The sequence below is a fragment of the Melospiza georgiana genome, chromosome 6 (assembly GCF_028018845.1).
Source record: "Melospiza georgiana isolate bMelGeo1 chromosome 6, bMelGeo1.pri, whole genome shotgun sequence".
In the NCBI taxonomy this organism is placed as follows: Eukaryota; Metazoa; Chordata; class Aves; order Passeriformes; family Passerellidae; genus Melospiza; species Melospiza georgiana.
Window position 1 is genome coordinate 55,616,069 of NC_080435.1, and position 24,966 is coordinate 55,641,034.

At 43.7% G+C, this 24,966-nt stretch overlaps 2 protein-coding genes across 5 annotated transcripts in view; one reads left to right on the forward strand and one right to left on the reverse strand.

Annotated features, from left to right (window-relative positions):
- The first annotated feature begins 663 nt into the window (after window positions 1–663).
- On the forward strand, window positions 664–23,779 carry SIVA1 (SIVA1 apoptosis inducing factor). 4 transcript variants are annotated; one of them, XR_009114534.1, is made up of 5 exons: window positions 664–969; window positions 1,092–1,268; window positions 1,907–2,063; window positions 2,847–3,002; window positions 21,246–23,779. XR_009114534.1 is itself a non-coding variant. In XM_058025453.1 (4 exons), exons 1-4 carry the CDS (start codon window positions 852–854, stop codon window positions 2,899–2,901), a joined length of 507 nt encoding a protein of 168 aa, XP_057881436.1. In that variant the 5' UTR covers window positions 664–851; the 3' UTR covers window positions 2,902–3,058. The 4 variants fall into 4 exon arrangements, 2 of the variants coding, with proteins under 2 accessions (XP_057881436.1, XP_057881435.1); XR_009114533.1 differs by lacking the exon at window positions 21,246–23,779 and adding an exon at window positions 3,822–7,852; XM_058025453.1 differs by lacking the exon at window positions 21,246–23,779 and having other exon boundaries at window positions 2,847–3,058.
- Window positions 18,369–24,966, reverse strand: part of AKT1 (AKT serine/threonine kinase 1) — a 78,595-nt gene continuing 71,997 nt past the window's right edge. Inside the window, exons 13-14 of the mRNA XM_058025451.1 lie at window positions 20,244–20,346; window positions 18,369–19,702 (exon numbers count right to left, since the gene is read on the reverse strand). Of these exons, the coding sequence (XP_057881434.1) occupies window positions 19,623–19,702; window positions 20,244–20,346 (183 nt within the window). The 3' untranslated portion in view covers window positions 18,369–19,622. The remainder of the gene's footprint in view (window positions 19,703–20,243; window positions 20,347–24,966) is intronic.

Here is a 24,966-nt window from a genome sequence, read left to right on the forward strand (position 1 = left end):
ATGTCCTGCTCTGCTCTGAGGCTGCCTCACCTCGAGTGCTGGGGGCAGTTTTGGGTGCCACAAAATAAAGAAGGATTAAAGCTATAAGAGCGCTTCCAAAGGTGGGCCATGAGGAAGGTGAAGGGTCTGGTGGGGAAGCTGTATGAGGAGTAGCTGAGGGCACTTGGTCTGTTCAGCCTGTTGGAGACTGAGGGGAAACCTCCCTGCAATTACAACTTCCTCATGAGGGGCAGAGGAGGGGCAGACATTGATCTCTTCTCTCTGGCCACCAGCGACAGGACGTGAGGGAATGCGCCAAGTTGTGTCAGGGGAGGTTTAGGAAAAGGTTCTCCACCCAGAGGGTGGTCGGGCACTAGAACAGGCTCCCCAGGGCAGCGGTCACAGCCCCACGGCTGACAGAGTTCCAGCAGTGTTTGGGCAATGCTCTCAGGCACATGGTGCGCGTCCTGGGGTGTGCTGTGCAGGGCCAAGAGTTGGACTCAATTCTCGTGGTTCCTTCCCAACCCAGCATATCCATGATTCTGAGTTTATTGACAAACGCGAGTCCCAAAATCGGTTTCGCTTTGCCCCGCCGGCTCCGCGCCGCCGCTCCGGGCGCACGGAGGTGACGCCTGAGGGGCGGTGGCAGCGGGCGGGGCGACGGGGCCGGGCCGGCGCCTCTGCCAACCCCGCCGGGCGCTCGGGACGCAGCGGGAAGGGAAATTTTGCGCTGCAGACGAAGCTTTCGCTTTCCTGCAGAAAGAAGGGAGCGGCCGCGGTTCCCGAGTGCCCCGGCCGGGATGTGAGGGAGGCGGTGGCGCGGCCGTGACGCGGCGCGGGGCGGGGCGGGGCGGGCGCGGGTCGGTCCGGCCATGCCGAAGCGCTCCTGCCCCTTCGGGGACGCGGCCCCGCTGCAGCTGAAGACCCGCGTGGGGCTGCGGGAGCTGAGCCGCGGCGTGCGGGGCGAGGAGTACCGGCGGGAGGTGTTCGGTGAGCGGGGCGCGGACGGGGGAGCGCCGGGCCGGCCGCCCCGCCGGGGGGATGTGCCGGCCCGCCGCGGCCCGCGGGCATGAGGAGCCCGCCCCTGACTCTGCTCTCCTCTCGGCCGGCAGAGAGGACCCGGCGGCTGCTCTTCAGGGGTGCCCAGGCGTACATGGAGGGCGCGGCGGCCGCGGCCCGTGCGGCGGAGCCGGGGCCGGCCGGGGAGGCGCCGGGCGAGGGGTCCCGCTGGAGCGGGCAGCTCCTCATCGGCCACGACGGGAAACTGCGGCGGCGGCCCGCGGACAGGGGTGAGTGCCCGGGCCGTGTCACGGAACCGCGCGATGCCCTCAGCTGGACGGGACCCAGCGAGGTGCAGCTCCTGTCCCGCCCAGGACATCCCCGACGTTCCCGCCGTGAGGCTGAGAGCGTTGTCGGAATGATTCTTAAACTGTGGCGGGGTTGCGGCCGTGGCCGCTTCCCTGAGGAGTATTGCGGTGCCAGACCACTCTCTGGGTGAAAAACCTTTTCCTAATATCCAATCTAAACCTCGCCTGGCACAACTTGAGACCATTCCCTTTATTCCTTCCCTGGTCACTACAGAGACCGATGCTGTTCCTTGGCTTTCCCTCCCAAGGAGGTCTGTACGATGATGAGTAGTGTTGTGCTGTGTAGTTCTTCTTTACTGACTTTCCTTAAGGGAAGTCTATTCGGATTTCGGAATTGCTGTGCGTATATTCTGTTCTATCATCCCTTAGTCTTGCTACTGAGCAAAGAGCCAAGGCAGTTCCAAGCGGCGCTCCCTGTCCCTTGGCATTACCCAAGTGCTGCCACCTGTAGCTGTGCACGGCGCCGCGCTCTGCAGCCCCCAAGACTTCCAGCTGCTTTCTCTGCCTTGCTGTAAAGCTCATCCATTCTTTACCTTCTTTACCGTGTCTTTGCCGAGCAGTTCCGCCGCTGGGAGCGTCCAGAGCCTGCTCGTCGTGTGTGAGAGCGGCCGATGTGAAGGAGGCGTGTGCGCAGTGTGACCGGCTCGTCTGCCAGAGCTGCAGCAGGCTCTGCAGCTGCTGTAACACGGTCACCTGCTCCTTGTGCTCCGCTGCTGAGTAAGTGCCTCTCCAGTTTGGAGGCTTATTTTAATTACCTGATAGTCGGTATTAATATCAGATATTACCTGATAATTTTAATTGGCCTGATAGTCGGGTGCAGCAGATATCTAGCTCATACACAAAAAGGAGTTAAAGTCTTCCCATGCTTTAGCAGCAGTAAAACTGTCTGAAACGTGCAAACCAAGATGCATGTGTGAAGCACTCTAATCAACCATAGGACCAGTCTAGTTCAGCTTCTTGCTTAAATGCTTTAGGAGGCAAAAATTTCTCTTGCTTTCCCACCAGCAGTATAGCATGCTGGCCAGTGCTGAATGCATGCACTTCCAAGGAATAATCTTTTTTCCCTCATTGTTAACAATCCTGTGGTATAAAGAAATAGTGAGTGTGCTGTGTGGGAGTCCCGTGGTTGCAGTTGATAATGGAATAGTGTGCCATTGTTATTTTCCAGAAACAGTAGGCACTCTGACTTTTGTTTCTTCTGGTTTTTTTTTTGTTTTTTTTCCCTAGTTATGGTGATGTGGGAGAGCAAGTTCTCTGCAGTGGTTGTTCAGTATTTCAAGTCTGAAACTTGATGAAATAACTCTTGTGGCTAAAACATCCATGAATTTCATGAAGTCTTCTCCTTGCAGCTGATCAAATACTCCTTTTAGCATGTGAATTAGTTATGGAATTTCTATGTTTTATATCTTTATATTGTACTTTTAAATATTGTAGCTAAATAAACATTTATATTTTAAAACTTTTTAGATTATTTTGAGTCGGCTTTCTCCTTTTCCCTAGTTGTGCTATGCCTGTCTGGAAGGGACCACTCTGTGCTCTTACCTGGTGTTCCTGATGTGATACAGGATTCAGAATATTCTCCTCGCTTGTTGGTCATGTTAGGACACACTTTTGTGGGATCAGAATAGAAATCATTTGCTCCCTCTGTGCTTCCAGGTGAGTGTGAATCCATTCTGGACACACAACATTTCCTTTGTGAGCTTAGTAGGAAAATCAGCCAGGCCTGAGGGCTTTTCCAAATAACAGAATTTGCTGATTCTGGTTAAGTTTTTTTTTAAGCTATCATGAACATCTTGTGTTTACTGACAGCTTGAATGGTTCTAATCTTTCTGGTAACTTTGATAGAAAGAGCAGTAGCACACCAGACTTGGAGCAGGAAAGTTTTTCTCATTTGTAAATGAGAATTTTCCAGTACCTTCACTGAAAGCAACTTATCTGTATGAGTTTATCACCTACACTGTAAACTTCATATTGTTCTGAATACCCACTCAGAAATAGCTCATGAAGTGGGCTGAAAATTGGTCAGCACTCAAGGGTACCTCTCCATAAACCAGCTCATTCCTCATTTTCTTTTCAAATCACTGCAGAGGCTTGGTATTGTTTGTGCTGTAAGAGTGAAGTAAAGTACTACTGGACAGCCCCTCAAAGTAGTTTTCTTTTACTGATTTTGCTCTGTTTTATAAAAAAAGCCACTTTTCATCTGGCAAATCAACTATGCCTTAGAGAGAACTACAGTGCTCTTTACCTCAGGAAAATGCTGATTTGAGTGGCTGATTTCAGACTGTAGGATAACAGGAGTGGTTTGACACACACAAGAAAAGAAATCCTTGTGGCTCAGCTAATGGTCTGTTTCTGAAATTCTTTGCCCTGAACTCCTGAAGCAAAGCCTGCCACTCATGCTTCCCAGTCTTCTCAGCTGTAGTTAGTATGTTTTGGGTGTAGTAACCTGCTTTTACCTGTTTCCCTCCACTTTAGCCATTTCTTGTTGAAGAGATGGAAAGGCCGTTGCAGTGCAGTTTGAGAGCCTGACTTCTCCCTCGTGGGGACACCTTTATTTGACATTCTGTTGGAGGCACTCTGGGTGTTTGCCTGTCAGAATGCTGCAGCTCCCCAAAGAGAATGGTAAATGTTTTAGCAAAGGGTGGGGGTGGCTGTTGCAGGAGAGCAGCTCTTCATAGCTGCAGTGTCATGGCTTTGGGTGTATCAGCCACAGTGAGGTGCAGGATGCCATCCTCTCTGGCCTGAGTAGCACTTTGTGTAACTGTGCAGGCACACTTTGAAAGCATTTGTGCACTCCAGGGTTTCCTGAGGGGTGTCACTTCACTCCCAGCCATCTGTGCCAGCTTAGACTGACCATCTGTGCCAGCCTGGACATGCTGATGGATCTGGTTGGTTTTCTTGTTCTGCATGTTTTGAAGCCAGTTAAAATGGGAGACTTTACTGGTTCTTACTCCAGTCTTTGTTTTGAGCAACTCTGAAATGTGTCTTATCTTCATTCCCATAACAAACAAACAAAAAAGTCTCAGGTGACTTGGTAGTGGAAGAATTAGCTGGGATGTGCAGGAATTCCATAGCATTATCTGTCTTTTCAAAGCTCTAATAGATGAAGTCAGGGTGGTGGCAGATCTCTGGTGCAGTTCCCAGCTGGTGTCACAGGGCAGATAAAAATGTTGCTCCTGTGACAATCATTTTAAGCCACAAAATGTTGGCTTAAAATCCATCAGTTTTATGGATGGGAAGAACCTGTGGTTTACTGCATTTAGATGTTACTTTTAGGAAAGAGTTTAAAAACTTGGCTGTGTTTTATTTGAAGCTTTAGGCAATGTACTAAAGCATTTTTCAGTAAAGTATATTTTTCTAAACGAAACCTTTAAGTATGTGTCTGCTTTTTCTTACTCTCTCCTGAGGGTGAGAGACTGAAAATAATGTTTTGCTTCTAGGCTCTGGGAGAGATGAGATGTGTTGTTTACAAATGATTTGTGTTTCAAAGTAGTGATAGAAATGGTTTTTTGGCTCATTTAGTCACTGCTGTATTTCATAGAAAGCTGTCCTCTGTAAACAATGACATAAATTTCATGGCTTAATGTTGTTATTTGTTATCCTCTAGCTGCTTGAAAGATGGCTGTGCATTAGGATGGATACCCAGTGCAGGGTGAGGAGCTGGGAGAAGAAAAGCAGGAGGGCTGGAAGAAGGTTAGGGGCTGGGAGGGGAAGGGCAGGAGGAGCACAGAGCAGCATGGCCAACTCTTGCAGAGGGGAGGTCCTTCTTACATGTGAGAAATGGGGTTTAGTGGTTGCCACATCTGCTTCTCTGGGTTCAGAAGGTGACAAAACTGCCTGTGTCTACAAAAGACTCAAATATTATTCAGGAAAGTTCTTTTTCTAGTCCTGCAGTTCTCAGATAAACAATGGGAGGTAAGACTGGAGACTGTAAATCTTTATAATGCCTACAGGAAAAAAATAAAAACAAACAACCAGTGTGAAGGGAAGAATCTTTGGGTGAGAAGTACAAAGATTTTTCTCTTTGCCTTATTAACTCCTCCTCACAAGGACTTATCTGTTGCCACTGATCATTGAGCTGTTACAATACAACACATAGGGTACCCCTAGGACTGTAAATGAGAGCCAGAGAAATTGTCTGGTTTATTAGCTGAGCAGGAAATTGGGTTCAATCCTGTGCTTTTTTGTTGTAATTGTATGTTCTTCCCCTCCCACTCAGTGCAAAGTGTCAAAAATCAAAGTTTGCCTGCTGTTCCAAGGGAAGGAGATCCCCTGAGGAGCCAGCATATTGATGGGTAAAAATATCCTGCAGTAATGATTTTACAGATGGATGAGAAACTTCTGAGGCCTGTGTGTCATTACTGGTGACATTTGTCTCAAAGAGCAGACCTTTATGTCCAAAAGGAAGTCAGTTGATCTGATCAGGATAAAACAATTTTTCTTAAGACTACTAACTGAGTCAGTTCTAGAAATGTGTGGTTTCGTAGACATCAGATATTTAAGGACAGTCTGAGGTGGTTAATGACTGCAGTAATCTCCAGACTGTATTAGAACAAACCCACAACATTGTAAAAAAGCTCACTGAGAAGAACAAATACACTTGAGCTGTCTCTTCAATAGTATTTGTCCTGTACACAAAGGAATTCTCAATATTTTGCAGTTCAGTCCAGAAATCTGCTTTCCTCCAAGAGAAAGGTGAGCCATCCTACAGTGATCCAGACAACAGGAAAATTAAAAATAAATAAATGTTAGCTCTCCATTCTGTGATTGATGTGTCTTTTGTTTAATACAGCAGCACCTCAGCTTCTTCCCCTCCTTTTTGTTTTAGTGTCCTACACATTTGGACTCTGACTTGTACTCAGTTCATAGGCTTTTTTTGGTATTCCTTTCTGAACAGGTGATAACTAAATGAAGCTGTGTTTTATTTCAGGGCAGGGCATAACCCAAATAATGCAGGTGAGAGTGAGAGACAATGTTCTTTTTTCCTTACAAGTATGGGCAAGGCATTTATGCTTTGTTCTGTGCTGGGTTTGCTGCCATCAGAAGTGGCAGCAATGTGCAAAGGGCTTAAATCTGAATCTTACTTTGAAGAGGTGCAGCCAAGAAGTAGAAATGAAAAGAGTTTTCTTTGTCCCCGGGTTTGCTGGGCCTCTTTTCTTTTGTAAACTCTCAACTGGCCTCTGGCTGGGTTGGTGAGACAGCAGCAAATGCCAGCACCATGCAAGGAATAAACACTTCTGTCTCACTGTGCTCCCTGCCAGTCATTGTGTGATGGCTTTGGGTTTTGACAGGATCCAACTGGATTAAAAAATTGAATCCCAGCAAAACTTACCTGTCATTAAGTTCCCACTTGTGGAATATGTGTACAAACTTGCATCTCCTGCTGCTCTGTAGCTTTTGCTTAGGTGTGATACTGTTTCATCATGGCAAATTCTGCAACTAAAAGCTCTTTGTGCTGCCTTTACCTCCCAGCTGGATTCCAGGAGCACTGACTGCCTGGACACCAAGCCCTCTGTGCTGACAGAGTGTGGCAGAGCCCCTCCTGTTTGTTCTGTGTCTGTCCAGCTCCGTCCTCTGTTCTTTGCAGTGCTTTACCATGGATTGTCAGGCTAAGCTTAGATCCAGACCACTGCAGGAGCATGTGGGGCTGTCCAGGGAGGGAGAGGAAAACCTCAACCCACCCAAGAGCAGCACTCAGGACAAAACTGCTGCAGCAGCACAACCTGGGCTGTGGCAGCTTGGAAAAGGAGAGGGATGTGAGGGCTCTTCCCAGAGAGCATCCTGCCCCCAGCAGGCTTCTGAGTGAGGACAGGTAAGGCTGAGGAAGATCACCTGTACCTGCTTTCCTCCACTCTCTTTGGAGTTTTTCACTACTGGGAAGGGAAGGTAGCAAAGCTTTGAACACTGTTTTTAGTAAGGTGAATTGGTTAACCTATTAAAAGCAGCCAAGAAGTCTCAGAAAATGTAAATGATTCTTTAAGAAATAAGTAGGAGCTGTTTAATTTAAAGGCAAATACTTGTGGGTAGAAAATTGGAATAAAATTCTTCCAAATTACTTTTTATTTTACTTTCTTAAAATTGGAATAGGGTGAAAGTGATCACACAATGTTGTATATTTTAATGGCTAATACACATGCACACACATATATAACTTTTTTGTACAGATATTTTATATTGATAGATATTAAAATACCATAGCTTTTACAGTTGATTGCATTTTGAACTGCTACAATTGTAATGCAAGCTTTAATATTTGCTGGTGGTGTGTATTCTGGGCTTTTGTTATTTTGTTTTCTTCCTCTGGGAAAAAACTCAGCTGGAATCAAATTATTATGTGTTACACTTTTATTAAAAGTTTTTACTCTCATGGCTGTGATTTGCATTAAAACCCTGTGATAGATGTTAAGTTACTTATCTCTTGCAGAGCTTATTTTTGCTTGAACATTTTGTGGTTATAGGATTTACTTTAAATGTTAGGATTTATTTAATTGTATTTTCTTACATTGTTTTGCTCAAGTGTCATAGTTTAAATCATGATCCCCTTCTCATTTATTCTGTAAGATTCAGATGTTTTTCTGTTTCTTCTTTGCCTGACAAAGACCCAGTTGAAGGTTTTGAGGGCAGGTAACCTGCACCAGTGCTGTCCTGATCTGTTCTGTACGAATTCTCTCAGACTTGCACTGAATTCCACCAGCTGCCAGCGGCTCCTTGTGCAGAAGTGCTCTTTAATTTGATTAGAGGTTTAAGATAAAACAATCCCTCCTCCAAGCTTCGCAGCAGAAGTTTTATCCTCAAGCCACAGGGTGGCAGCACGACGTTGGATTTATGCCTTTTGTTACCCAAATTCTTGGGTTTCTTCTCAAGTCCTCACTGCTCTATTGATACTGTAGTAACTGGACTGCTAGTTTGGAGAGGAAGTGTGTTTTAAAATATTCCCCTCATTAATCTGTAGGTCAAATGTTCACACAATAGATTTTTTTTTTTAATCCCAGATATTTTGTACCATTCATAAAATTTGACCTGAAATTCAGACCAGACCATTTTGCTGCCTGCAAAGACGAGAGCAAAATGTAAATCAGATGCAAAAGCATAAATTGATCCCATTTTTTCTTTGAATTCCAATGTATCAGTATGACAAATAAGGGTGATTATATGCCAACATGTAAGTTATGTCACACTTTTCTTTAAAAAAAAAAGCCCAACAACAACAAAAAAACCACCCTACCAAAAAAAAACCAAAAAACAAAAAAACCAAAAAAAACCAAACCAAATTACACATTACACACTTATTTGCATTTAATCAATATCCTGCTCAAGTTGCTTCTCACAAAGATGTGAAAGAGTATAGTGATGTCCATGCCAAGGGTAGGACTGTGAATCTGGAGCAGGAAATGTGCAGTGGGGTGCTGGCCAGCAGTGGCACCTCAGGGATCATCCTGGTGGTGGAAAAAAGGTGAGAGTTGTGCCAGTCTTTGAGGAGAACATTTTGGGGAAGATGGGCTGGTCAGTGTGACCTCAGCCCTCAGGAATGTTATGGTGTGAATCCTCACAAAAGCTGTGTCCAGCTCCACATCCCGGCACAGGAAGGGTGGGAACATAATTGGGAACAGTCACACAGATTTATCATGGACCTATTGCATGTGGCCACTGGTGTTTCTGGTGAGATGAGGTGAGCAGCACTGGATGAGAGGAGAGAAATGGAGGTGTCCTTGCCAGGGGAAAGGCAAACCTTGTTGGGCTGCAGGAGCAGGGACAGCACAGACCCCACTGTGCCAGAGATCCAGAGCTGCTGCTGCTGCACACAGGCTTTGGTGGCCCTGCAGACCCTGCAGTGCAGAAAAACCACAGAGGGGAACAAGAAGCCTGGTGACTTCCAGGGCACACGTGGGGCACATCTGTGCTCTTCAGAGTCTGCCAAAGCACGAGGATTTCATGAGTTTCTGAGGACTTCAAGGCTGTGTGTTGAGGTGTGGACACACTTAGGAGTTTATAGTGCCATTGAAACTCTTCAGCACTCTGAGATCTTCTGCTCTCCTGAGCATTGATTGCTGCTGCCAGAAATGAGGAACTGGTAAAAGGCAATGAGTATGTCCACTCTTACATCCTGTTTACTCTGCTAGAACTACTGATATGATCAAACTTACTCATATCCTTAGGTGTTTTGGTGGGATGCGCTGTAGAGTGCAGCACGTTGCTGAATATTGATTTCTGAACCTAAAGAAATGATTCAATTTTCAACCAAGTAGTTTACATACAGAATTTAATGCACTTTTATGTATTTCATCCCAGTGAGTTTCATTGCATTCATTGGAGCTTGGTTCTCCCACGCTTTCTTGCACTGAGTAATACCTCCCCAAATGAGTAATCTGATTGTTCTCATTTTGCTTTCCATGATAGCAAGATTATTTACTGCCCCAAAACAGATTTTGAAGTATTTTTAAATGCAGTAAAAATAAAACCTGGGATCAGTTGGGATAACCAGTATAAGGAGTTAAAAGTACAGTAAAATGTAAGGTTAAAAATATGTAGTCAATGTGCATATTTTCATGGTCTCCTCCCAAAAATGTTAAGAAAGCCAGTTTGAATATTTCCTTTGTAAATTGTTTTCTCTTCTCTTGAATGGTTTCACTCCAGGTTGTTCTGGAAGTCCTCACTTCTCTAAAAATGAGAGAACTTGGTTTCAGTTGGGTGTAGTCGCCTGTACTGCTGCTTACAGAGCTGGTTTGAAGAATTTGTGTTCTGATATGTGTCACAGGAATGCAGGGTCTTTCTTGCTCAGCCAGGACATGGAGTAAAGAAATATTATAGAAAACTGCTTTATTCCTGTGACTTTGGATCAGCACTGCTGAACACAAACTCTGTAAGTCCTGAAAATACCTCTTGTTCCTCACCTAGCTGATACTGGAGTGTGCTGTCTTGGTGACACCAAAAACTAGAAGTTATTGAACATGGAGTTGGAGGGACTTCCTTTCTTCCCTGGTACAAGACTTCACTCTGTTTACACTGTGCACTATTGTGTTAGAGATCATTGCTAGATCAGTTTTTCTTACATCTTGCACTGGCTTTGTCCCTTCTGTGCTGTTGCTGCTGATAAGGACACAGTGAGAGCCTGTGCACTTCTGTTCCCCTTAGCACTAACAAGTTCCCATTTGTGAACTGCAGTGCTGTCCTTGTTCTGCTGGAGAAATCATCAGTGCTCGTGATGCTGTCCCTTCATTGCTGCTGCTGCTGCTGTGATCTACTGTAGAACAACACAACCTGAGGTTCTTTCCTCTTTCCCTTAGTGCCAGACATTGTGGCAAGTGCAGCTACATGAGCAGAAATCGTGGCTCTGAGCTGTCCCTGAAATGGCTGGGATATTAATTCCATACATGGCTGCTCTGCCCAAGTTAAATGAAAACTTCCACCAAAACAAGTGCTGCCAGAAATGGGAGCACCCTTTAAAGTTTAGTGGCATACATCACTTGGACATGGAAACTAGTTCCAACCTTAACACTTGTTCTCTGTATTTTCTCAAGAATTTCAGTTCTTGTGAGGCCTTTAACTTAGAATATTTTCTTAGTTTGCTTCACTCCTGCTACCATCTGTTGTTCAGTAACAGCTCGGAGCCAAGGCGGCTGATGGAGATCTGAGTTCTCCTAGATCAGCACTTGGCACCACAAGCTTTTTCACAACCCAACAAGCAGTTCCAACAGCTGCATGCATGAATCACTTAAGTTATAGTACCCTGCAGTACCCTGTAAGAATGGGTTTTGACAATCTGGTCAGATGCCACACAAGCAAAAGTGTGATGAACTGAGCTCCTTGGAAGGTGTAAAATAAATTTAAGATGATTATTTTGATATATATTTTAATGCAACGTGCTCCACAGTTTCATAACTGTTCAGAAAGTTCTGGGATTACCTAGATTGCATGTAAGAGTTTATAATTACTGAAAAAATTCAGTGGGTTGGGGTGTGTGTGTGTTTATTTGTTGTAGCAAACTATTCTGACACATTCCCTGTGGCATTTCATATTACTGAGAGACAGTTTGCCCCAGCAGTAGAACAGCTCTTCACGTGTTTTCGAGTCAGTCTATATTTAAACCTCTCTCCAGCAGTATTTTATTTCAGTTGTTTTACTCTGGTTTGCCTAGCTGTGGATGCATTCTTGATTACGATCTGTGTTTATTGAAAATTCGCTCTCACAAAACCATAGAATCATTTAGGTTGTAAAAAACATCAAATCCATCCAATTCACCCAGCACTGCCGAGCCCAGCACTAAACCCTGTCCCCAAGTGCCACATCCACAGAGCTTTTAAACACCCCCAGGCTGATGGGTGACTCCACCACTCCCTGTCCCGGTGTTCACATCCTGCTGCTCCACAGACTCTGCAGAACCTCCTTTCATTCAGAGCCTGGCACTGCAGGGCACCCCTGGAATCTTTGCAGGAGGATTGTGTGGCTTCCAGGCTGGTTTCATAGCAGGCAGCACCAACACCAAGGGACCAGTGTCAGTGAGCCTGGTGTCACTGGGCAAACTGGGCTGCACAGCTGAGGATCTGCCCCGTGTGTAATTCGTGTTCTGTTCCAGTGGTGTCATTGTTTGTTTAATGATAACCATGGCTTTGGCTGAGTGTTTCACACGAGGCCATTTACAAAGGATTTATGGAGTCCATATGTTTGGATTTCACTTAGCTGCCCAAATAAGGGGGGAGGGAGCAGGATGGAGGTCGATTTTATTTTGAACCTGCATCTGCAGACTAGCTGGAGCCAAGCAGGGTAACTATAGGATGGGACAATATCATCCAGGAATAGGGTGTTAAAACTTCTTGGGCAACTTCCACAGAGCTGCCTGGCAGGAATTCCCTCTCAGTTCCTCTTAGAAGATGAGATCAGTGGGTACCCAGGGGATAATGTGGGCTGGCTGCCAGAGAGGGGAAGCTTTCCCTGGTTCTGCAGTAGGATGGGAAAAGACAGCATTAAGTCTCGAGTTCCAAGAGATTTATCAATATTGTTGAGTTGGACTGCAAGCTTTCACACCTAGAAAAGTGGGTAAATTGGTCTCAGGATATACAGGCTGCAGACTAAAGCTGTGAACTTGAGGATGCTGAAGTAGCTTGGGTTTAGTTTCCCACATTTTAATGAGTTCTTAAGTGTTTGTAAGAGTTTTAAAGAGAAGATGTAAATATTTTCCATCAGCAATTTTCAGTTAGTGTCTTATCAGGTACTTAACTCTACATTTTTAGAGAACTCTAGATAGCTTATACTTGATAGTTCATACCACAAAGCAAAGCAAAGTGAGATAAAGGGCAGACAAATTTTCTGTTTTGTTTTCCCCAGGTTTTTTATATTTATCAGGTTCACACAAATTTAGGTATGTCCTGTAACAGAAATGAGTGCCAGACAGTAAGGGGTAGGTAACCAAATTCCTTTCTAACTCTACTAAAGCAGAAACAGTGTGTGACACAAGGCCCTGGGCACTTATCTCCTCCTCTTATCTGCAGCAGAACTGATATTAAAAATATCAATAGGAATAGGAAATCACTTTAAAACTCAATGGGAGACTTGCTCTTTTCTTTGTTTAGGCCAGTATTTTATGCCAAGATACACCAGTCAAGATGAACCTTGAGGACCTGCTCTGTACAGACAGTGTAAGTGTTCCTATGGATTGGGGTCAGAGGAGGTCTCCACAATGATCCAAGGAACATCCAGCATGAGGAAAATAATTATTTAAAGAGATATTCTGTCAGTTGATAACACACCCTTCTAGAAGGCAGAAGATGAGAGACAGGGTAAGGCACAAAAAAAGAATGAAAGCAAGGGAGAAGAGGAAGAAGGAATCCATTGTTCCTTGTCTGCTGGGCATAGATGGGAGAATGATGTCATAAGGCAAAAGGCAAATAAAGAGAACTGGAATTCTGAAAAAGAAAAACCCTGAAAAACAGGGAAAAGGAACTCAGAAGTGCAGGCTGGTGTCTACAGGTACCACCCAGCAATCTGCGTCCAACCTCTGTGCCGCAAGGAACTGAAAGCCCACCTCCATGTGCCAGCTTTTCCTGCTCCCAGGAGAGGAGCTCTGCTCAGCAGCAGACAGATGGCATTGCCATTGCCTGTGCTCCTGTGGGGGCTTTTCCAGATGGGGAGTTGGAAGCTTCTTTGTGCTGCTCCAGCCTTCCTGTGCAGCAGCCTCGGGTGCTTGGGGCTCCACCAGCCTGCGTGCCTGGATCCAGCGCTGCTCAGAGAAACTGCAGCTGAACCCGCTGGGAAAATACATGGATTTATAGCCAGGGTTTTCTCCCTGTCTGAGGTGTCCTTGTTGACTTCTCCTTTCTTGTGAGGAGAGATTATGGAGAGATTGCTAATAAAGGCCAAGTTACTGTCAGTGATCTGAAAAGAAAGCTGACACAACTGTTCTGCAGAGGGGAACCCCAGACAGCTCCGTGCCACTCACACACTGACCTCCAGCCAAACTCGGTGCTTTCCTGCACTGCCTCTGGGATGCCTCTCCCACCTCAAGCAAGGCACAGCTGTGAGAGGTTTCTCAAAGTTACCTGAAAAATCACTGGGCAGTGCAGGAAGCATCGCCCTCATTGCAGCTCCCTTTGCCACTTACGGGAATTTTAAAAAATATAATTTTAAATACCAAGCAGCCACCTTTGATCCCTACTTCCTTCACGTTGAGCAAGTCACCACAGAAAGTAAAACTTTGGAGAGGTAACCTGATTCTAAGTTTTACAATCAGGTAAATGGAGATACTAAGTTTAATCCCTTTATCTTAGTTACACATTAAATTTATGACCTCACCTGCGTAAATAAGTACATTTTGTTCCGCTTTCTTCCACTTCCTTTCCTCTGCAACTTTCCAATCTGCAGCTGCTCCAAGAGACTTTGTTCTCTCTGCTTTTTACTCAGTTTCATTCTACACTCATTACTGAATGGGCACCAGGTATTCCTGTCTACCTCTTTAGTTTCATTTCTCCCAATCTTATCAGAATAAGGAACAATCACAACAGCCAAAGATATCATATGGAAAATTTACTATGTGCTGCAACCATCCTAACAATATCACTCCATTTTTGTTCTGGAAGTTCATTGAAGGGCTAATGTTCTGATCTTTCTGCACATCTATAAAGCCTTTAAAAGTCACTGGAGCGATTTATCAAGTATGTAAGAAAAGTTCATTAGCTATTTAGGAAAAAAAAAATCACTCAAATGCTGTATGAACTCCAGTCCTGTGTGTGGGAGATGGTGCTGGAATTGTTCTCTGCAGTCAGATCTGTGTCCCAATAAATTAAAATAAAAAGAGTAAGGAGCCTCTAAAGTGCAGTAAGTCCTAATGCAGAGTAGGGGCACAGAATCCCAGAATAAACCAAGCTGGAAGGGACCCACAAGGACCATCAAGTCCAGCATGTTTAAGAATGGATTTCATGTTCATTTTAATCCAATTTCTATGAACTCTCAGGCACTCTGCTGAAGATCACAATCACTATTTTTTTATTCTGATATTGATTTTTTTCAGTACTACACAACTTCCTGGGTAACAGCATCAGTACTGTAAGGACACAGCAGCACAAAGGAATAGATACAGGGAGTTTACCAATAACTAAAGATCACAGTGTTTGGGAAGAGTTTGTGTGTCCTCTGTGAAGACTTTTGACTCCAGCATAAAAATAATTATATCTTCTGCAGGATGAATGTAATAATTTGTAGAGAATTTGAAAGACCTTCATAATCCAGAAACTAAAGCAAATGCTGCGTTGCCATTTATCTTCTGGAAACAAATTCAAAGCCCCAGTGAAATGCAGCATTACAAGCAGTTACAGTAACCTGACTAAACACATTAACAAAGTGTGGAAAACAGGGTAACATTTAACACAAAGCCCATCTTTGGGAGGAGGCAAAAAAACCCAGTTACAAGCAAAAAAACCCCCATGTGAAGCAGCACTTCAGCAAACGGGAAACAGAACTGAGCTATGTGCAGGCTGAAAAACCACAGAGGGAAGTGGAGTTTTTACACATGAATACCTTGATTTGGTCCTTAGGAACCCACCACGCTCACAAAACCAGGGTGGCGACCATCAGTTACAGAAAATTTAAAAAGTGTCAAGCAGGAACTACTGTAACAAATTGCATTTGTTGAAAATGATTTTGGGCAGAGAGCAAGAGGCCACCAGCTGATTAGAATGCAGCATATGCTGCAGCAGGGAGCGGGCACACGGCTGCACTCTCAGCTGCAGGGGGACAATAACCCTGCTCACTACAGGCACTGTGTGTTCCTTGCCTGCTACTCCTCGTGGCTATTAACCTCCCTGTTATTACAAAAATTGAGCTCAAAGTGGAAGACAAACACTCATTTGCGACGCTGAAGAAACAGGATCCTTTACATTCGCCTGTTTCTTCAATTTTCTTTTTACCTCTGAAGCTCTTCTAAAAAAAAGTGAAATAAACTGGACCTGCTAAATCATCATTTCCCAAACTTCTCAGGCACATCTGTACAACTTGCATGGGCACTTTCTGTGTGTGGGCTCCCCCTCTGCACCTCTCTCTCCTTGGAGTTTGCATGCCCACTGTGGGCTGTGACCTCTGATCTCAGACCACCATCCTACCGCCAGCTACTGGAGATAAAAATCTGTTCTGGCATGTGCTCTCTAAAAGCAAAGGGTATTTTCTCTGACAAAGATTGAGAAGGCCCCACAAACACTCAGGGGTATGAAAACATTGCTGGTGTACTGAGCACTTCAACACATGGGCACAATCCAAAGCAGCAGACAAAAATTTCCCACTAGTTAAAACAAAGACCGTCCAATTCAAACAATCCAGGCAAGGTTTTGCCCTCAGACCTCCAAAACTATAATAATTTGTTTCTCAGGTGGAAAGCTGTGAACAAATTCAAAAAACAGCTAGAACTGAAGGCAAGTATGAGAGCTGGAGAGCAGGTGGAGGTCACCTGCTGGAGGAGTGAAGGTGCAGAAAGAAAAATGAAGAAAAAGCTGCTTATTGTACTGGGGGTGGGGGGCAGAGGTCACAGTTTGAGCAAAGTTTGGAATGCTATGAACCAGAGTTATCTTCATCCACTTTAAAGGGAGAACAGCCTGTCATATCCTAATGGGATTGTACTGGATGCTTTAGTTACACCAGGGAGTATAAAATGGAATTTGCAGAATTACCTGGCTCCAGCCCATGTCTCAACCCCAAGCAGCACTCAGAGTGGATCTGTTTCAGCCACTGCCCAGCTGACCTCAGTTCCACACTGCAGTCACAGGCACACAGAGAACTTACCCATGTGCTCTTGCCAAGGGGCTTTCTCCCTGTTTTTCTCCAAGTTCAAATTTACAACAACATTCCTGGCCTGTAACATAGATCCACTATTGGCGCTCAAAACCTGGGATGCACCAGCTTTGCTGCAATGTGCAACACCTGAGCAAGATGACATTCTTCAATGCCAGAAGAAAAAATGGGGAGGTTCTGGCTGTAGACAACTGTTAGAAAAGTTCTGAGGTTTCAAATCAAAGAGCTAAAGAAACACATAAGAGTTAAGCAGTCTCGGCATATACGGTACAAAAAGAATCTGAGATGAATGACACAGGTCACAGGTTTTTGCAGTAGGTTTTGCTGTGTTAAAAATGTAAAGAACACATTTGATGTTTGCAGATATACAGCTGGTAACAGCCATAACCATTCAATTATGGACAAGTAAGGCATTTAGAACAATCACTGGCAAAATGAGGGAATGTGTCCAGCATTCAGGTGTGGCCCTCACAGCTCTCAGTTGCTAACAATATTAAGATTCAGAGATTTCTGGCAGCTGCTTTTTTTTTTTTTTTTTTTATATATAAGGGAATTAACACAATCCATTAGCAACAACTGGCAGAAAAACAGTGAGACATAATCAGCCTCAACAAAACAACCTGATCCATGCCTGCTCCTGCACTTGACACAGCAGATTTTCCTGGGGCAGATAATGGTAACCTTTGCTCAGTAGTGTTGCCTATATTTGGATGCACAAAGCTGTGTTGGTTCAGAACTTGTCAAGACTTGTAGACTTGCAGAAGAGTTTCCCTGGACTTGGTCCCTGGGCTGGCTGGAGATGTAGATGAAGGCTTGGAAGCAAAGGAGGGAGAGCAGTTAGATCAGACTTGCTGAATGGGACAGGCTGTCCAGCACCAGTCCTACAGAGACACAGATCTCTTCTTCCCCTTCCCCCCTTGCACAAACACACAGTAAATTGCACTGGGAATTACAGCTTATTCTTTGAACCAAAAAATGTGCTGGATGTTCAATGGCTTACCACAGTTGCAGTTCCTGCTGCTTATTCTGAAGCACACTGCAGTTGTTCTTGGATGTTCATATCTTGTTCTTTGTATTCTTGTTTGAAAAGGGGCATTCCAGCCTCCTGTAAGCACCTCCCAGCTGTGATTAACATTAGTGCCTGGAGAGTGTTGGAGATTGTGCAGCACAGGCTGGCCTGGGTGGTGGAACAGAAATACCTTTGCAGATCAGGGCCTTTTGCTGGCACCAGGAGGGCAGCAAAACAAGGCCAGTCCTCATTCACCTCAAGACAATTTATTCCTGGCACAGGTTGCTTTTCTCTGAACAAGCGTTTTCCAAAATTATCTTTGCATAATGATCAGCACAGAGATGAAACAACTGAGGAGGAACAGAACAACCTGAATCCCTCAGTGATATGCACATCACACTTGAGAAACTGGAGCAGTTGTTGCATCTCTATAAATTCAGAAGGCTCCTACCACAAGACATAAGAACCTAACTGGTTAAAGCAATTTTATTTAAGTATTTGGAGGGAAACTTTCATATCATGAGTAAAAATACTAGAGTTGAATGTTGTTAAAAAAAGTCAGGATGATGGGCTCTCTGTGCAAGCACAGCAGTGTCTGATGGAGAGGGGAAAGGAGGGTTTTCATAATATAATTCCTTTCAAATAAAAATATTAAATGCTACTTAACTGGAATACATGTCATCATTTTTTATACAGTCAAGAGAATGAAAAACAAAAAAAAGCGCAATTTAAAGAACGCAACCTACAATGGAATAACTTTATTTGCAGCAGAGACAGAATAAGACTGCTTTTATGAAAATTACAAAGAAACATGATACAACAAAAATAGGGTGTGGGGAATTTCCCACTAAGATTAAAAATGAAAAACAAAAAAAGAGTTCACTTTTTGAACACCATTATTATTCAAACACATATGAAGTTTCAACCTAGTTTTTTTTATACATGGGAAACACTGTTAAAACTGAATCTTCAAGAGTGAGAAGGCACCATGAACTGTTGGTTGATACCTTTAATGCACACTCAAGAAAGAAGAAATGATCTGGCATGATGCAAAAATTCATTAAGTGTTTATATATATTCATATATCTTTTCGTAAAAAAAAAAAAAAAGCGGCAACAAGTCATTACTTCAGTGCCAAATGAACTCGTGTCTGGCTGACTCGCTCATGAGGATGATTCTCACTTAGACCTGTGTGGTATTTCTGTACAGTGGTGGAAGTGGGTGATTTTGTGTTGTTGCCTTTCATATTAGATTGGTAAATCAAGCGTTTTCTAGGTTCTGAGAAGCCAATCCTATGAAGTATTCCTAGATTCTATGCAAACGGAATCATTAAATGCACTGCCTAGAATGAAATACTCGTCTGTACGGCGTGGCAATCCCACCGGATTCAGTTTGATATGTAATGTCTTGTAGCAGATGTTATAACAAAAATAACTTTTGCTTTTTGATTTACCTCACTGAGGCCATTAATGCTGTTCCTATAGTTGGTTTTCTGGAGTTGGATGACATTTCACTGCTGTCCAAAATGAGTTTGAACCTTAACCCTCCAGAGTTTGTTCACTTTGTTGCTTATATTATTGCACTAGCTACTAAAGTCTTATATCTTCCTATATAAATCTAATTGATCAGAGTGCAGATTCTGTATTTAGATAATGAACTGTATGAAATAAATAAAATAAGGGGATTTTCTGGTCAGAGTTGCTGATATGTTGAATACCTTAATTATTTCTAAAGTAAACAGTTTTGGTGTATATTCTTAAAAACCTATGGTGATTCAGCATAAAAGCCTTGACATAATACTTAAAGAATGGATTTGTTCTCCTTCTCAAAAACGCATCAAGAATTGTTTTAAATACAGAATCTGTGAGGCTTCCTACAAATTCATCTAAGTCGTAATACAAACACAGTTTGTAACTTGATAATATAGAAAGTTCTCTAGTGTCCATTGAAGTAAGGTCCCCAAAATGCAGTCTGTTTTGTTTCTGAATGGCAAAACATTAAGCGGTTCCACTGGCTGAGTAGGAGAACTGAGGAAAATGAGGTCTTCTCTCATTATCTACACAATCCATGCTGTCATCTGAAAGAGGAATAAAAAACATTAGGTAACATTTGCTACCTTTTTTTTTTTATTTTCAGCAAATCAACAATAAGATAATGCACGGTAAAGTTATTTCAGAAAATAGATGTTCAGATGTCCATTTAAAATTGCTAGGAGCTGCATTGCTTAAATCCACACTCACTGTTCTGAATTTTTGGCAATTGCTATTTTAGAGCATCAAACATGCTCAGTTATCACAAAAATACAATATTTTGATGGGACATTAGCCCATGCTCAACTGAGTGCTTGCATATACACAGTGTGCGTGGATATGGATATGAGCCAAACATTTTTATCACTGATTTCCAGTGGGAGTGTGCAAATTTGGAAAAGACCACAGTACAAATAATTTCATTCTTATTAATCAGGTTTTTCATTTTACCAACTTCTTGGTCAAATACATATGGAAAACCCTCAAGTTTAAACTGATAATTTTTCATATGGGTAGAAGAGAGTCATCACAGCAAATTATTTCTGGTGGTATGGAGAACACAGTGGGAAACATTTGGAAAACCTTTACCTTGGTCAGGAGGAGTGATTGTTATCATCTGTGCTGTAAATTCTTCATCAAAGTATCTTGTATCTGTTTCAGATGTAACCTGTGGCTTGAATGGAGGTACAAGCTAAGGAAAGAAAAAAAAAGTGTCCATTTTTACAGGTTCTTGCAGTGCTGTTTGAAACAAGTAGAACTTGACACAGTTATAAGCAACAGTGCCTTTTTCTATCTTCCTAAAATGTCGAAAAAACACCAGTTCACAAAGAAGGAAGCATAAATAGTAAAAAATACTTAGGTATGCACTTACTTTTTATGGGGCATTTAAGGCATTTTTTTTTCTGCACCAAGAAAACTTAGAATCCTAAAATTTCTTCAAGTAATAACATGCTGACCAGTGTTTAAAAATAACAACACATACTAGTTCACCACATAATTATATGGAAATTGTCAACCTCATCTAGTCAGATTTATGCTTAAGGAGGATGAAAATTTTTAAGAAAGATGCTTAGTGATATGAAACTTATCAGCTAATCCTGTGTGTCACCACAAGGGCTGTAACATTCACCAAGAAGTTTCAGCTACAGTGCTACTGTGCCCATGCAAGCTCACACTGGAGGTCTGACCAACCCAGCAGAACCTAGGCCAAGGCTGCAGCAACACTAAGCTTTAATATTCCTGGTCCCCTGTCACTATCCTATTTTCTGGAAAAATCCCTTCACCAGGATTTCTTCTCCTGGGAAGCTGAGAAGCCTCAGAGAAAAAGGAAAACAATATTATCCCATTTGCTTCTCCTGTGTTGTGCTGCTTTGGAATGTGGTTGGAGATTGTTTATCCAACTTGTGAATTGCTTTGACTTAATGACCAATCACAGTCAGGCTGTGTCAGGACTCTGGAGAAAGTTGCAAGTTTTCATTAGTATCTTGTTAAGCCTTCTGTAAGTATCCTTTCTCTATTCTTTAGTATAGTTTTAGTATTGTATTCTTTAATAGAATATAATATAATAAAATAATAAATTTGCCTTCTAAGAACATGGAATCAGATTCATCATTCCTTCCTGCCACGGAGGACCCCGAAAATACCACAGTCCCCAAAAGCAGTTTGATGTCAACTCTGAACTTCGAAAACCTGGAGTGCTTACAAAAACCTGAGCCCAGTCAGCAGTGAACATCCTCCTCTTGCTACACCAGGAGCTGCACTTGTTGGGGTTTATTCCTGAAACTCAGGCAGACAGGCTGGAAATCCTCCATGTGTACCTAGGCAAGCTCTGGCGAGAGCAGCTCCAGATGGAGCGGAGCTGCCTGGCTGGGGCTGGAGGAGGAGCGCGCCGGGGAAGCGGGACGGGGAGCTGGCTGCATACAGATGCACACACTTGGAACGTGGACAACTCTGGAGGGCACTGGAGAAGGATTCAGACCCTGCCCACCTTCCCCTGCATGGGGGCAGAACCAGGATGTGCACAGGGACGGGGATCCTGCTCGCCCACCACCGGGGTTACGCGGGGCCACCTTTTAATAGCGCACAGCCACACTGGGCAGCAATTCAGGAGCATGACTGAGGAAGCCTCAAGCTTCCAATCCAAAACTGCAGGGAGAGGTTTAGCAAGGTGGATGGTAAATTGCTCCAACTGGAATTATGCAGTGACCCCAGACATGCACTCCTGCATTTGTACAAACAAGAATGACGCCAACAGAAATCACTACCTGGAAAACATCAGCAAATCTTGGAATACACAAAACACCTCTTCCCCACCTCCAACTCTACCTCCTGCTTGGATGTGAAGAATCATTTGTTTGTCAACTTTCAATCTCCCTATCACCAGGATGGTCTTTCTGATCTGTTTTGAGAGCACCTAACAGTGTCCTGTCTTACAAACAGCAATCCAATCAAATGCATTCATTTTCAATGTAAAGACAGTAAGAAATGTAATGTATACATATGCCAGTGCTCCCACATACAAAGAAACATTTACTGTTTAAAATCAATGCTTAAAAATTTACAAGCATAAAAGCTCTGTTCATTATAAGAGAGCCCAATTATAGTATATATTCATCATCTTTTTTTCCCAGTTACTCACAATTCTCTGTGCCCAAGAATGGCTTAAAGGAGCTGGGTACATTACCCTTACAAAAAAATATTAGATCCTCAGAAGTGGTCTTTATGTCCTGAATTTAAAAAAGAACAGGAAATAGGATATCCCAAAGTCAGGAGTTACTCTGAGCCTTGCATCCCCTGAAGCTATTGAAGAGGGAATGCTTTACATTATGATGTTAATAACACTTCTCAATCAAATCACACCAACATATTACATATAAAAGCCCTGTGGAGCAGGAAGATTCTTCCTCATGTAACTCTATTCCCTCTCTCTCCTTGCAGCAGCTTCTGCCTACTTCCCAAAGCAGCCTGGGTTTGACAGGCTGTGCATGTGTGTGTGTGCAGCTCTATCTGTCCTTTTAAGCTAATGGTGGTTTTGGCACTCACAGTGCCCCCAGTTGCTCTGCTTGCTGTGCACAGCTCGGGGTGATTTAGGGCTTGGGCACTGCAGCAGCCACCTGAACTGAGCACATTGGAGCCACTCAGAGCAGCAATCCCAAGCCAGCACACATGTGGAATGGGCTAGCACTGCCTGGATCATTTTCCTTTTTATTTTACTATCTGTTAAAAGCAACTTGAGACAGATTATGATGCACCCACAAGACATCTTTTCCCCCTCGCTGTCAAATTCTGAGCGCTAAGCTGGAAACAGAGGGGAAGCCGCAGAAAGCTCCAACGCTGCCTTTAACAAGCAAATATGTCACTTTACTGGGAAGCTGTCACTGCAAGAGCTCTGCAGTTCAACTGGCAGGGAGGTGCCACCTGTAGCCTCCCACGGCTGCAGACCTGCATTGGTACCCACAGGCTCATGCTGGTTTAAGAGAGAAAAGGGACCTGAAAAAAATCCCCATGTGATTAAAATCTCTTTGAGTATGTTTTGCTTGTGGGTGGGCAAAATACTGCAAATTAAGCTGCACCTTTCTCTGCACCAGAGACAGACAGCACTCTGCCAAGTGAGCCTAATAAACATTTTAAATCTGGGGGGCAACTCCAGTTATTCAAAGCTCCTTGTAATTTAAAGCAAGGCTATGTTTGCAAAAAGCTTAATTACAAAGCAAATGTTCTGGATTACCCAAGCCCATACTCATACAAATACCCAGCATTACTGGAGATGGTGGGGAACCAGGTTTAGCACACAAACAGCTCTCAGCAGCTGACAAAATGCAGCTTTAATCCATGGGACTGCACTTTGGGTAAATGCTGCAAGGCCCCCTTTGGACCACCAGAATGTAGGCAGAAACTACTCACAGGCTCTCCATTTGCACAGTGTGCCTGCCTCAGATGCAAACACTAATGGGACACAAGCAAAGCCAGGATCTGGACTCCTTGGATATGCCAAGGTCAGGAATAGTCTCAATCAGCACACAGTTTTCTCTAAAGATGGAAGTATTTGGAATTTCCTGATAAGTTTTCAGAATCCTTACCACTATGGAACAATTTATGAAGGCTTTCTCAGTCCTGTAGATAAATAAAACATTGTCTCCAGCTTGTGTGATTTCTCTTCTGTTCAGGGAACTGGGACTACTCCCAAATGACAAATTACTCAAAATATCTGAGCCCCACTGTCAGCTTTTTACCTTAAACTGCAAAAAACCAGCAAACCCTCAAGCACTCAGTTTGTCAGCTGGGTGAAAATGGGGACAACTTCCTGTTTAAAATAAGAATTCAGATCTTCTTTTCATGTTATACTGAATAAACTCCATGGAACTCTCTCCTGCCCTCATGACTGCATGCAGCTCTCCCTCAAGGGATGCTCTGAAAGGACTGAGGTCTTAATGTCTTATCCACACTTTCAAGGCACAAAAACTTGTTTTATGATTTCTCAGTTCTTTTAGCCACCCAGACCTGTGAGGAAATGAAAGAAAAGAAGGAAACAGAGCCCTCTCTGTAGCAGTATACAGGCACTACAGTATGGGAACTCAGTTTCTGCCAAGTTTCTTACCTGCTCCCACCAACTGGAGGGACAACCAAACTGCATTTAGAGATCAAATGAGATCTGATACCACGAAGGACTGCTGGGGGAAGGAGGGAAATCAGGAAAGGCTGGGATTCAGTGAGATCATGTGGCACCAGTAGATGGGAGCCTTGAATCAGCAGATGCACGTTTGGCTGCATTTCATGAGTGTTATGAGAATGTGTCTGCTGAGAACTGAACGTGAGAGGACAACAGCACACCACCCCTAGAGCACAAAGCAGGGCATCTTGGAGGTGTGAAAGAGTTATCTGAGAAGAAGGGGCAGTGAGGCACAGACAACTGATGAAACACATTCTTACAGGAAGGGCTGGGCTCTTTGACTTCAGCTCCCACTGAAAAGCCAACAAACCCAGTGGGTCTCAAAGCAAACCCATGAGAAATAGGACCAAGTGCAGACACGTCACATCACTCCTTTGTCACACACAAAAAATAGCATTAGCCTTGGATTGATGTAAGTCCAGTTTTGGACTTGTCTTGAATGCTGACATTAGATTGAAAAGGCAGGAAAAGTGCAATGGGCAAGAAGAGCTCATCTTCTACTACTCCCTCAAGGAAGTTTGGCTTCAGATGCTCAGGAACCAACAGCAACTCTGGGCTTGCAAGGGATGCTTCAGTCAACAGCAAGAAATGGCAGCAAGAGTTCATAGAAAAAGCCATTTTAAAAGCTTATATACTCCCTAA